General features: G+C 43.2%; 1 protein-coding gene across 1 annotated transcript in view; it reads left to right on the forward strand.

Moving 5' to 3' along the window:
* The window catches only part of stat5a (signal transducer and activator of transcription 5a), an 87,851-nt gene extending 73,277 nt beyond the window's left edge, over positions 1-14,574 (forward strand). Inside the window, 3 exon segments of the mRNA XM_068719070.1 lie at positions 28-103; positions 8,085-8,194; positions 12,585-14,574. Coding sequence (XP_068575171.1) covers positions 28-103; positions 8,085-8,194; positions 12,585-13,037 — 639 coding nt within the window. The 3' untranslated portion in view covers positions 13,038-14,574.

A 14,574-nucleotide genomic window follows, 5' to 3' on the forward strand; every position in this document is an offset into this window, starting at 1 on the left:
AAGCGCACGCCTTCTTTTGTCTTCTAGATGATCCAAACCAGCAGAACACTGATCGAGTCGGCCGACGTCGTCTACTCCAAGCTCACACAAGCACAACGGGCAGGTACGCCGCGTTATGGGATGAGTTTAACATTCCAGTTCATCCTCTACATCTTCACAACCGAATGTGTTATCCAAGCTGATATTTTGTTTGGCTGCAAAAATAGAGATTTTTCCGGTTTTTGTTGGTTTTTTTGAATGAAGATTTTCTTCATTTGAGACATTTCAAAAAGGAAGCAGCAGCACAATGAAACAAAGCAGGATAAGTCTGCTACTGTGAGGAAAAACGACTGTATTAGACACAAATTACTTGCATGTTTCTTTAATTTTAATAAGAAAAATACGACACAAAGCAACATACATTTGTTTGAGGAGATTAATTAATGTTTTTTAGCTGCTCTGCGTCTTCGGTCCAGATGAATTGTGCGCCGTGAGAGCGTGCATCTGTAGCCTTCAAACGTATTGTGTGTCGTGTCCTCCTGCCTAATAAAATGAATGTCGTGTATCCGGCTGCTGCAGCATCTCCATCAACATCAACAGCAGTGGCTGCTGTCGATAAAACAGGCCATCATCAGTCAGCACTGAGTAGTTATCATGTCAGTGGGCAGGTGAAAACAATCAGCCAGCCACACAAAGAAAAGGCCACAGGAGAGAGAGGACAGAGCGCATAAACATCAGTTGAGAGTAGAAGAGTGTTAGTGATGTCAGGTTGGAGGGATTGCAAAACTAGAGAAAATAGGATGGAATTGAAGCATTTTTAAAAAGGGTGCTCGTAAGAGGTCCGGCCTTTTTAGGGTTGAGGACAAAATTCAGCCGAATAAGATTGTTAGGAGAGAATCTGCCTCGAATTAAGAAATCCTGTGTCTTGTCTTCTCCAGCCTCTTTTTCATTCAGCACTAATTGTTACTCATTTGCTTTGCTTCTCTGCTACGCAGCAGTGCCTCTGCTGAAGAGCTCCTCAAATGGGAGCACATAGTTTGAATGCTGACGTCTTCATTTTGCATGTTTATACCTCCTTATTCTTTCCGTAGGCAACCAAAGACATAACTAAGACTAATGAAACATACAGATTCAGGCTTATTGTAGTTTGGAATGGTTGGTGTCAACATGGAAAGCCATTTGCTGTCTGTGTGTTGTTGCGGCGTATGATGAACACAAAGTAGAAAGGGAATGCTCACTCACTGGCTCATGCCAACCCAATATCCTGAGGCCGATAAGCCAATTTAAGCCCGCTATGCCCAGCATTACTCCCTGGTGTCACACAGAGGCAGGCATATGCTTCACTCACCCCCACCACAACATGCCAAGCTGATATTCGTGTTGTGCAATTACCCAGGGATGTAGGTTGAACGCTGCGGCTTCAATCTCAGAGTTGTCCCCTGGCTCTGAGGTTCCCCAGCCCAGAGCTGGAAGCATCTTCAAAGGCGATGACTGCAGAGTTAAGCAGATCTTAAAACCCCACACAGCCACAGCCACACTCTCAGCAAGCAGTCAGTAGCTGGATACAGGAGGCTGATGCTCAGCTTACTGCTGCAGTCTGGTGAAAAATGACACATTTTCCGGAGCTACAGTAAGAAAATCAACCTTGTGTTGTGCCTCGCAAGCATGCTTGTTTATAGTAATTTATTTTCGAAAGGTCCTCAAAAGCCCAGGGGTTGAAGCATTTTCTCAAAGAGCATGTAATCCTTACAATCCAATTGAAGTGAAAACATGGAAATTCCTAAATTTGGAGTTTCAAGGTTTTTTTTTTCTGTAAGTGCTGCATTATGCAAAGGCGATACAATGAGGCAGAGGGTTGGAGTGACAGCCCTGAGGGGCCTCAGCTGCATGCCAAACATAGCACTTTCCCTATCGCCCACTCCCCTGCCCCCAGCGCAAACACACATGCCTCAATCCAAACCGCCACCAATCATAAATGTACATCACTGCCATGTGTGTTCATTCATGCTTCGTCGTAGTTGTTGTAGTTTTGATGCATGAGGCTGAAAGATGAATGTAGTGTACAAATGGCAGCTCTTTCTCTAACATACTGTGGTTTTCCAACAGGCTGCCACAGAAACAGATGCCCCAGCACTGTTTTCCAGAATCCACTTACTAAGCTTCTTATGTGTAAAAAAAAAAAGAAAAAAAGAAGCTACATAATCTAACCTATTGCCTCAAATCAGAATTGAGAAATAACAATTCTAAAGTTTTAATGAAACGTAAACCTTGTTGACCTAAGGGAATGTAAAGTATGGTTGTTCAGAATACAGAGCTGATGAAATTTAAAAGCAGTATAACATATTGTACATTCATAATCACAGAAGCAATGAACTGAATATCAATTAGGAATATTTCAAGATAGGAATAAATGCTTGATTGGGAAATTATGATGCTTGATACTGCCGCCGAAAGTCAACATTTTTAGATCTGCTTTAATAATCTCCCCCCTCGTTAATAAAGTAATTACTTTCCGATATTAATGCAGTCACTTCTGTCCCGCTCCTCCTCTCAGCATGCTCTTTGTCCCCTCCATCTGCTTCCTGTCTCATCAGGTCCCTGACGTCTGTGCATCTGATGCTGCTTTTGGTCGCAAATATGCAGAATTCTTTCATAATGGTCCATCGAGTTTGAAGTCTAGTTCTAACCATACGGTTCAGTGCAAATGGAAAAGGAAATGCATCACTATAGCCATATTATTACAGTAATGCTAGCCTCGAGATTGTGTACTGTGAAAATAATTAAAAATGTGCTTAAACATGACCTTCATGGTGCTGAATATGTGACAAATTGAGAAGGTTGAGCTTCTTCAATCTAATCTTACAATCAGTGGATCTAATGAAATGCTATACAGACTCACCTGTCTCCGAGCAAAAACACAATCTCGCTCTTTCTGTCATCTTTGTCTTGTTTAGCATGTGTCTCAGTTCATTATAAGCATTTTATATCCGAGAGAGAGAGAGAGAGAGAGAGAGAGAGAGAGAGAGAGAGAGAGAGAGAGAGAGAGCAGAAAAACTACGGAGGACATTTGGTTGCACCCGTGAATCCCCAACAAAATGCTTCAACTGCATTGTAATGGCTGGCAAAGCATGAATTTACCTCTTTTGATAGACTGACAAGCGGTGAATGCACCCTTCAGAAGCCATCTCATAAGCCATATGATTATATAGAGACTGAGCATGACAATAGCAACGGCCTGAAAACAGAGAATCAGAGAGTGGAGGCATACGATGGTGGATTTGCATGGAATTGAAGGTTTGTCTCTTTTGATCGACCCGGAAGCCGAAGGCATAATTTTGGTGTAATGGCTCTGTGGGAAGTGGAAAAAGAGGACAGGCTGTGAGCATTGGTGAGAGAATTTGGAATGGGTTTGTGTGTGTGTGTGTGTGTGTGTGTGTGTGTGTGTGTGTGTGTGTGTGTGTGTGTGTGTGTGTGTGTGTGTGTGTGTGCGCGCGCGCTGCACCTAAATTAAAGGCTTTTGATTGGATCTGACACGTTTGACCTACCACCATTAAAAGTGTGCTCTGCTCATCAGCAAATCGCTGCTGTGACAAAGCCACAATCACAATGACGCGCAGGCTGCAGTCTGAAGTGAGCGACTTGAACTAACCTCTTACCTCCTAAATTGCCTTTCGTTTTATATTAAAGCAACGTGGAATGGGTGTCACGTTTGCAGTTTCACCGTTCATACAGCGGGCGATGAGAAACGGCAATGGGGGACAGTTTTTAGGTTACTATGGCTCTTACTTCTCTCCTCTTTCCTTCCTGTGTTCAGTTTATGCCCAGTCATTATTGCAGATAATCAGTTTAATTTGGGTCGTGAAGCTGACGTGTTGATGAGGATGGAGAGGTGCTGGATGACCCCCCCCCCCCCCCCCCCCGGGCACTATTGACTCGCCATCTCCCACACCCTGCTAATGGGCGACCAGATCAACAGCTGGGATGCACACTCTGGCACCTCCACTGTGTGTTTGCGTCTGTCTACACTGGCTTATGTGTCTGTACGCATATCTAATCAGTTTGTGTATAAAGAGAACAACTCTCACTCCTTCTCCTATAGCCTTTGCTCCACAGCTTCCAAAAGGGTTTTCAGCGGTGTCTCTGACAAATTTCAAACTAAAGAACATCACGATTGATGAGAGTACAGACATCCTTTTATTCGTAATGACAGATGTAGCTCCTGTAGCGGATTTTCTGCCCATATGATTTGATCAGTTTGGATGACTAGCACAGCTCCGGCCTGCAGTCCGAGTGCACAGCGCTCTGAGAGGAGACAGGTAGGCCTGCTGCATACAGGCTTGCAGCGAGAGCACACAGGGAGCAAGATGCCTGAATATTTTATATCAGTTTAGAATTTGATTTCATCACAATTCGATCAGTTAAAATGATAGAACCTTTAGAGGAGTCGCTCATAACACGATGCATATCGATGGCTGTAGCCCTGCATCCCGCCTTGAACCAGGCACAAACTGGCATGAATTTGAAAGCTGCTGCCTTCCTGCAAGCCTGACCGTGCTTATTTATTGATATTCCCCTCCCATGCAGACTCTCTCCTCTATCTGACCACTGTGATTTTGTTGGTATGATTTGACTCCATGTAGACTCCATTACCATGGAAATCCAAGGGATAAAGACATCTCCCGCCCTTTATCATCCCCGGCTTTGTCATTGTTTTCCCGTGAAAATATTCCCTTCTCTATTATTATGATATTCTGCCAGGCCTTTGCGGTGTGTATGACTTGATGAATTAATGAAACACTGATCAGACTGTATTTATCTCCTCCTCACCCCCTTTTCCATCTTTGTTTTTCATCATTCTGTTTGATTTTATTATCTCTGCCTGTAGCTGTCTCCATTTCTGTGCATGTGTATCTGGAGCATAGGAGGTTCTGCTGCAGTACTCATTACAAAGGCAAAAAAGAACTTTCTGTTCTATGCAGAGACTGTAAGCCTGTACCGAGCAGTGTGTTTTTGTGTCTGCATGTATGTGTCTACTCAGAGAAGACGTGTCGTCGTCCCTTCGGTCCTCCTGTCTGTCTAAGCACCGATTTCTCTCGCTCTTTCTCTTTCCAGTAGAGAAGCAAAGCATAAGATCCTGTCTCTTCAGAGTGTGCCATGGGGCCACATTTTGTTTATTATTATTAGTTTAAGTGACAGTAAGGAACAGCAGCTGTGTGACTGTTGGGGAAAGGAAATGCTTAATAATTGGGAAATTAAATGCTTGAAGAGGCCGTATTGCGACGAGCCGCCTCCAGCTAATTTCATCTCTTATTCAGCTCCCTGTCTGCTTTTCTCCCCAAGTCCTGCGATCTCCTTGGCTCAGCTCAGCTCTGCACCAGCAGCAGCCCATTAACTACACCAGATTAGAAGATCAAATCAGCCCTAAACCCTGTTAACACAACTTTCAGGCTCTGAAAGAGAGATTCTGCAAGGGCCCTACATCACCAATTATATAGAAATTAAAGATCAACAGAGGCCCTGGCTCTTTTTTTGTGTGTCTGATGTGCACTGAAGGCCAGAGATCATGTTTTCTGTATTTACGTCTTGACCTCTTGATCTGTTTTAAGTGTGCTGCAGATTATTTTTGAAAATACTCTTGTAGTCAGTGTCAAACATGCAATTATGTCAAGTTGCTGGAATGACATTTGCATACGTTTGGTGTGGTTGAAAAACAAATACTTGGTGGAGATGTGTATGAAGTCATAGAGTAGCAATAGTTCTCATGATGTGAGTAAAGTGAGTTGTAACCTAAAATATTTTTAAAGAGGAGTTTGGTAAGACAAGAATTTGTTGTAACCTTTTAAATGTTTAAATATTGCTTTCTACGCTGACCTTGCCTGGGTGCGTAGTTAACTAAAACAAGCATATTGTTAGTAAACTGAAACTAAATAAAAGAGTATCCTTTGTGAAAAACTAAACTGAAACGATATTGCATGATTAAAAAACAAATACAAATGTTTTTTAGCCATAGCACACTATATAATATGCCACTGCGGGGGGAAAAAAGGAGACTGGATCAATGCCTGTCAACTCTTGTGGCATTGAACCACAGAAATTGAACAGACATGCCAAGAGATGGCGCTGTGCCTCAATTGCTTCAAATTGGACACTTAGGGAGTTTTGAGATTACTGGAAACATTAAATATTATGGCCACACACAGTTCTCCAACCATTTATTTTGTACTTCTGAGACATTATACCTGGCCCGAACAAAATAAATCTGTAAAAACTGAACCGTTCTGAAAACTGAAACTTCACTGAAATGAAATTAAAAAGTAAAAACTATTTAAGCTTTGGTTTGGAGGAGCATTTAACGGTAAAACCAAAATAATGTTGTTGTGTTGTTTATCTCTTCCCTTGGAAACAAGTAGGAGTCTGCCACTGGGCTGAGGTAATTCTGCTCTTTAACAAAATAATTATTTAATTAAAGACTTCTCTTGCCAACAGTCGAGGTGCCGTATCTGCCTACTAGTCACTAAAGGAACAGAGAACTAAAGAATGAATGACTTGTGATGATGGGCTTTTTTTGAATGGTAGCGTATTCTGTGTCTTCAATGTCTTATCGGTGAATCAAAGCTGGGGTGGCATAAGGCCGGTGGCTGAGACACACAGCTTTGGGAGGAGTTTGTTCTTAAAGCCCAGAGGATTAGTAATGGTCTGCGTGGGCTAAATGAAGCCGGACCTCCTGATAGACTAATTAAAGGTTAGCCTGCGTTGCGCTACCTCAATTTTACCCCTATTAGGAATGCAGCACTTTGTTTTTGAACTGCTATTGCAACCTTTAAGGTGCTGACTTTTGTTCTCCAGACTTTGTGTTGTACCCACTGCAGAACAGTGAAAATGTGAACAAAGCAGGCTAAAAAAGGTCACTTTGATGTTTATATCTTATAAATCTACAGACTGGCCACCCTTGTCAGAGGTATACACGCTCTGTATAACTCCTATACTTAAATCATTTTGTGCTCTGGTTACCTCCTCAGGATACACAGTAGATGTGCAATTATAAACAGGTATACACATATAAGTACACATGCATATAGAAGCAGCCCTTAATGTGTACTAGTATACATACGTAGAGATATGCATGTTTATATTATGTACACACACATGCACGCAGTCATAAGTGCACATAGACACACAAGCGCGCATAGTACATACATTTAGGTACAAGGCAAACAATATATATTAACTTGATATAATACATACATACATACATGGGCAGGCTGGCCATCTGGAAGACTACCGAACGGCTGAACCGTGCCAGGCCAAACCGTGCCAGGCCGAACCGTGCCAGGCCGAACCATGCCAGGCCGAACCGTGCCAGGCCAAACCGTGCCAGGCCGAACCGGCTTGTGGTCATAGGGTTTTTATTTTCCAACTCCTTGGCCGCAGCGGGGGCCAGAGCGCAAAGCACAACGCTGCCTGTCAGACTTGGCTTAACCAATACTTTAAATATCGAGGGGGGATACGACATGTCCCTCCCAATTTGAACTGATCCTCCTTTAAGGCTCAGTCATTTTCATTGTGCTCCAGCTCACCTCGGCTTGTCTGGCCATCTTGTTTTGATTCAGTACATAGGGTGACATGCTTATACATACTGAGGAGGCAGGTGTTAGCCAAACATCCTTAGGTGTCTTGAAGGTCTTCAGCATCATCAGATTGTCTTTATACCACAAAAACTGTGTATGTTTTAAACATACTGCCAAAAAGTGTTTGGCTAGCGCACTCCGGGCAGTCGCATAAGAGGCCTCTCCATCTGAGTCCCAGGCGGAATTTCAGTCCCAGTATGTCCCTGCATACAAACATGATACAAAATACAACAGCAGCTGTCAACAACTCTCAATGGGACGAGACAAATTCAGCCAAATTCTTTAATTAGGTTTAAGTGAAGTAATTGCCCTTACTTGTCTGGACACTTAGTTTAGTTTTTATATAAATACAATACTTTAAGACAGTCTATAACTTTCTAAAATGTCCTTTTTACATTGCAGTTCTGTTTTGGGCTTCACTGATACAAACTTTATAATCTTTATTCATGTCATGTGTGTGTCGTTGTCTGTGTGCAGGTCTGGACTTCCATGAGGACCTGCATCGCATTGGAGCAAAGGAAGGTCTGAAAGGCCGCAAACTTCAGAAGGCCATGGAGAGCTACGCGTGGAACATCACTGTCCTCAAGGTGAGATGGACTGAGCACAACAAATACCCTTATAACTGTACTATATATACCTCCAGTTTGAGTCAAGTACCGGCTAATACCTTTGATTGATGTCAACATGTGAGATTATTTTGGAGACTATAATCAACTGGATAAGCAATCCCAGATTCTGTTGCTGAGATTAAACTACATGGTGTCTTAAGAAAGCCCTGTGGGCTAATTGCATTTGCCTCCTCTCTAATCCCTTCTAATCTCTTAATTAATTACTGTTGATTCCAAACACTGTTTTATTTATTTGCTCGTGCAACTATCTTGACAAGACATGATAGGATTGTTCACACTTATTCGTAGACACACACACACCCTGCACTGTTATTCCTCATAAGGGCACATTGGCTCCCTTGGACATGCCCTGAAGACGATGCTCAGCAGAATGCGTTGTTGTCTGCACCTGCCCCATGGCACGGTGAGATATGGTTGCCCAACGCCCTCATCTCATTGCTTTTACGAGGCTGTGATGCGCTGATAAAACACCACATGCTGCTCAGCACAGTGGGCCTGTATTGCTAAGCAAGGACAGAGCAGCCAGGATATTTTTATCTCATCTCATCACCCTGAAATCATTTAGTATTGAGTGAAGAAGCTCCCTTGGCTGAGCTTTTTGCTTGAGTGTCAGGTTAGGTCAATGTTTGATTGCGTGATTCTTCTTTGCCTTTTCACGTCTGCCTTCTCAGAAAGGAAGATAGTAAAGATTGCTAGTTGTAACTAACTATTATTAGTTTAAGTTTATAAATTCTATTATATTTACTAAATAAATACTATATCTTTTTTACTATAGTATAAAATGGTTAATAATAAAAGAAGCAAAACCTCACATTTAGGATACAGGAAACAACTTTGTTGATAAATAACCTCAATAATCAATTGATTATCAAAACTGTTTCTGCTACATTTTAACTCATTGATTAACCTTTCAGCACGAGTGAAGGTAATGGCTACAGCAGCAATACATCAGTGCTAAATGTATTTGTGTTCTTATTTTTTTTCCTGCACTAATACAGCAACAGTATGTGCGACTGCAAGATTTATCTTAATTAAGCTTCATGGCACTCTGTAGAATTGGGAAACCCATGTGCTTAAATAGCATAACAGGTTGACACCCAAACATAATCCCTTTCTCACCCGCGCTCCCTCCATCAACCCTAAACTCCTCCCATCCCTGCCCCGTCTCTCCAAACACACACATCCCTCCGTCGTCCTTCCCTAGTCCTCTAATTTCTTCCATGAGCCTCATTCTCAACGTGAAGGCATCTTGGCGTGCACACCACCCCCCCACCCCCCCTTCCTCCTCCCATTCTTCAGTTGTAAGCTGTGTCTCATACTGAACATTTGGTGAGAGCCTGGTGCATGTTTGCCAAGGCTGGCAGCCATGCGCAGCTATTTCACCTGTTATCCACTCCAGATCCTCAGCAGCAGTGGCGATTTTGGTATGAAAATTTCCGTGGGGCCACACAACATTCATAGAAGAAGATGATGCAATCCAAACATACCATAGATGTATCACATTGAACCATACTTTCACAACTGTGTGCGAGTAAGACACTGCGATTGCTGTGACCAATGTATCACTAACAGGAGAGACGACACAATTCCAGCCGAACAATGTCATCCAAAAAACACACAATGAAGATCTGACGACACATCTTACCATACCAACATATATGACAACCAAATGACAATATTAAAGATGTTTCAAGTCTTTAAATCCACAGTTTCCGCTCCGATAAGAAGACATGGAAAACAGAACAGGGCTTTTGTTTATATATGTTAACCAAGTTTTCCTTTTGAACCATTCATAGTTCAATTATTATTATTATTTTTTATTTTTTTATCTTTTCCTTTAAATATGAATGAATTAAAAATGATTAAGTCACGCAATCGATGAGGTATTTCTAAAAATAACTAAATCGTACTGTTGTTAAATAATCCACACGAGTCATTATTACTGTAGTTATAGGCACAAAGACACATTTACACACACTACAAAGCAATGTGTTTCTAGAGAAGAGATTTTATTCGTAATGTGATGAAAAATTGCAAACATTTTATGAAGTAGACAAAGTTAAGTTTGCCATTATTGTGTCTGAATTAGAGAGAGGCCTCTAACTTACAACTACACTAACTACACCAGCGCCCTCTGGTGGGCCCCACGGGCCCCTAATGGGCGATGGAGGGGAAGCTGTGAGAGGAAGAATCGTGTACTCTCTCTGTTTCTCAAACTGGCTCTTCAACCGTACTTTGAATGTCAGATCACAGCTGTCATGGTGAAGGAGTCTATTTGCCTTTTTCTGCCAGTGAGACGATCCTGTCACTCTTCTTACCTCGCTGCCACAAGAAAAGCAAAGTCAGAGAGACATAAAGAGAGGCATATTGTAGTTTCTTCTTTTGGAAGAATAGCGGGCTCCAAAAACATGTGGATACTTGTTGCCTACCAAATCACTCACCATTGTAGTTTCCACTGTAATTAACTGTTGTTTGAAGTATTTTATTACATTACTAATCAAGCCCCTGCTAAAGTAGCTCCATCAAAACGCTTCCACTGTTGCCGTTCTAGTTCTCGTTTTATGTGGTTACACTCTTGGGCTCGCAGTTGTTCTATAGATGATGGTTCAAGTGGGAACTTACAGACTCTCTAGCTAGGTCAACAAGCTTATGATAATATAATAATAATTATAATAGTACTACATTTTATTTGTATAGCGCTTTAAAAGGTACTCAAAGGCGCTTTACGTGGTAAAAACAGAAACAATAAGAGCAATAATAGAGAGATGACATAACAACAGTGGAAAAAATCAAAGCAAAAGCATACATAACTGGCGTCACAGGTTAAAAGCAGATGTAAACGGGTGAGTTTTAAGTGCAGATTTCAAAGTGGCGAGTGACGGAGAATGTCTGAGGTGCTGGGGGGGAGAGTTCTAGAGGGAAGGGGCAGCGATAGAGAATATACAGTAAAGGCTGGTTATTGAGTGTCCAATTTCTGTCATGGGGATGGAATGATTTTGATAAACAAGTAGGAGATTAGGAGAGAACTTAATGAGGATCTAGTGGTGGGATTTGGTGGCTGCCCTTGTTCAGGCTTAGCCCCCCTTGGATAGCTTCAGGCCAGCTGGTGAATGTACCCGAATACGAGTGCCGTCGTGATTTAGCTCTGGCAGCACAGAGCAGTCTTCTCGCTGTCTTATTTTATGCCTGGTGAGTCATGACTTACATAATTTCTGGATTTTTATTTTTTTATTTTTTCAAACATATGATTTATTCATGCTCGTGCTTTGCGTGCTGGAGTGGCTCAGGTAGAAGGCCACTCGCAGCATGTTACCATCACCTGGGAGTAAGGCGTTGGTTATTGTGTGCAGGGCAGCGCCTTTACTCAGACTGCTGTGCCTGCCTTGCTGACTGAGGACGTTATCCCTTTCGCCATTGGCAGTTCACTTTAGACTGCTGCAGAAGGGGTCATTCTGTGCCTCTTCATGGGGATGTTAAGTTAATGAGCTGTCACTTCAGGTCAGACCGCGTCCAGACTGAAGTTCAGTGGGAGGGAGGGAAAATAGACAGATCCACCAATGAGAAATGCTCTTAACTTGTTTGTGAACAGATGTTGAAGTGAAGGTGGAGTAAGGTGCAGTCCGACCGGACACTCAAAGAGCCTTGTCATGCCCAAGAGATTTAAATACTCTAGATGTGGAAAGAGTTCTTAAAAAGCATGTGGTCAGATTTCCAATCTTTATTTTTTTGGCCAGTTCTAACAATATAAGCACCTCTCATTCACAGATATAACCGCCTGTGGAAAAGACTCAACCACATTTCCACATAACAGAGACGGCCAACTTAAGGTGGCAGGCAGCCATGGCAGTGGCCCCGGATTGACTTGACAGTGCTGTAAAGCAGGATGCCTGCCCTGACCACTTCCTCCACATATGGCAGGGATTCGTCTCTGGGGTGCTCCCAAATAAAGAGCAGAAATGCAGTATAACATTATCACCATATGCCAGCTCTATTCACCAGCTAAGAGGAGCGGTATGACTGACTGGCTGGCTGGCAACCAGCTGGTGGCTTTATACTGCCCCCTTCTGCATTTTCTAAGTCAGTCCGCTGAGGAAAAAGTGTTCCTATACAAACTTACCTAATTTTCTTCCCTTATTTCATTTTATTTAAATTAAAAGATTAAAATCTTTTTTTTCAAAAGAGACCTGGTCAGAAAATGTAGCACAGATCTAGAGGATGTTGTCTTACTCGGATAGAATGTAAGATGAAGCAGCCCTGAGGGAAAGGATATCAGCAGATGTTCCCTGCTATTCATGTCTCCACGTGTTGTTAACAAAGCGGCGTCTCTTTCTGTCTCTCTCTATCTCAGGGCCAGGCAGACCTGCTGAAGCACGCTAAGAGCGAGGCACTGGACACTCTGCGTCAGATCCACTGTGCAGCTCAGTCCTGTGGGCTCAGTAAGAACGGAGCAGCTTCCCCACAGCTTCAGCACCATCCTCATCACCAGCCCCAGCAGGTCCAGATACAGCAACAGCCTCAGGCCAAGACCCACCCACAGCCTCCTCCACTCCACCAGTCCCAAACCCAGCCGCAATCCCAGACAGCACCTCAGGCTTATCTCCATCCGCTTCCCCAACAACATCCCCAGCCACCAGCTCTCCCTCTGGTTCAAACTGTTTCAAAACCACCGGCCTATACTCAACCCCCAGCCCTAACCCAGCTCCAGTTACAGTTCCAGAGCCAGCAGCAGAGGGCGGCAGGACCTCTGGACGCCATCCTTGAGAAAGGGATGGTCAGCGACGATCCTGCCGGATCCTGCTGACCCGCAGCCTGTGCCCACAGAGAATCCTACTCAAAGAGAGATGGAGAGAGCGAGATAGAGATGGAGAAGCAGAAGGGTGTAGAGGAAAAGCAGAAGGCTAGTAACACAAGGGAGATGGAGGAATTGGCTGAGAGGATTAAAGAGATGATGATGGTGAGGAAGACTCGTCGTGTTAGAAGTGAGACACAAGTCTGAGACGGGGTTTGAGTTGGCCAGAGGAGAAAAGAGAGAGAGAGACCTCACACTTCAATCACACATTTCTTAATGGGATGGAAAACTGGAAAGGCAATGTTTACTTTTCTCCGTCGTGCATTATGAAGATAATCTTCCATCTGAGCCAGGAAGTTCAGGTCTCTTCTGTCTTCTCTCTTGTGAAAAGCCAAAAGGGTAACAGCTGGTAACAGACTTCTGGCGTGTGTCTCAGCATAGGAAAGCGTTAAGCAGTTGGATCAGTTAGATATCCCTGTCTCTCTCTGGGAAGTGCTAGTTACATGCCCCTCCATTATGTACTCTAGCTCTGTGGGTACAGGCTTTACCTCACGTTGGCATTTTCTGCCACAAATTTGCCTTTTCATTTCCAGAGAATCCTCAGCATGTCTTTGACCTTTTTTTTTTTCTTCATGCTCGCACTCCTCCATCGCAGACGTAAAGCTAAGCGCAAACCCTCACTCCTTTCGACGAAGAGGATGCCATTTTTATTTTGAGTGCACAACGTAGAGCAGCTCGACTAGGCTGAGCTCTGTAGGTGTCGCAGATGTCTAATTCAGCACAAACCAGGAAGCTTTAGAGCCAAAATAGAAAAACAAACTGCAGCTGTTGATGTGTCCAGTCACATCGATGCTCTTCTTGCAACGCTTGCTGGTGCCGACCTCCATCGAGCCCCACACACCTCTCCAGTGTCATTCCACAGGATTTACGTTCTTCAGCATTCATGGACTCTCCCCACAGGGTCTCCTTGACTCCCCCCCAGGGGCTGTGTGTGTGTGTGTGTGTGTGTGTGTGTGTGTGTGTGTGTGTGTGTGTGTGTGTGTGACGTTATGTGAATCGGTGTTTTGGTCCCCAGGGTGGAGCTGGCCCACGTCAGTTAGTGGCGGAGCTCACCAACCAATCACAACTGGAATATTTGAGCCTGCCTGTTGAGAGGTCAAAGGTCAACAGGAACATAGTACTGCTGTCAATAAAAACACAAATTAAAGTGAATATAGATGTAAAGTGTATGTAAAATGTATGAAGGGAACATATATTGATATAATAATTCTTCAGACACAGATTAATGATTGATATTATTGTAATTGTTGTTAGTTCTATTGATATTCTGATTTTTTTTTTTAGCATTACTTTCACATATACAGTGATTTGACACCTGTTGAACTGTGGTGCAGATCAGGACAACCAGTGCATGTGGGACTGGAACGAGGGATTGCTGGTAAGCGCCACAACACAGGGGGTCAAACAATAACCCAACGTGTTGTTTCACTGAGTGTGGATTCTGTAAGAGCTCCTTTAAGTGGCCCATTAAAACTGGCTTCATTGTTTA

Source organism: Cebidichthys violaceus, unplaced genomic scaffold (assembly GCF_023349555.1).
Source record: "Cebidichthys violaceus isolate CVI_PGR_0920_01 unplaced genomic scaffold, fCebVio1.0.p SCAF_23, whole genome shotgun sequence".
In the NCBI taxonomy this organism is placed as follows: Eukaryota; Metazoa; Chordata; class Actinopteri; order Perciformes; family Stichaeidae; genus Cebidichthys; species Cebidichthys violaceus.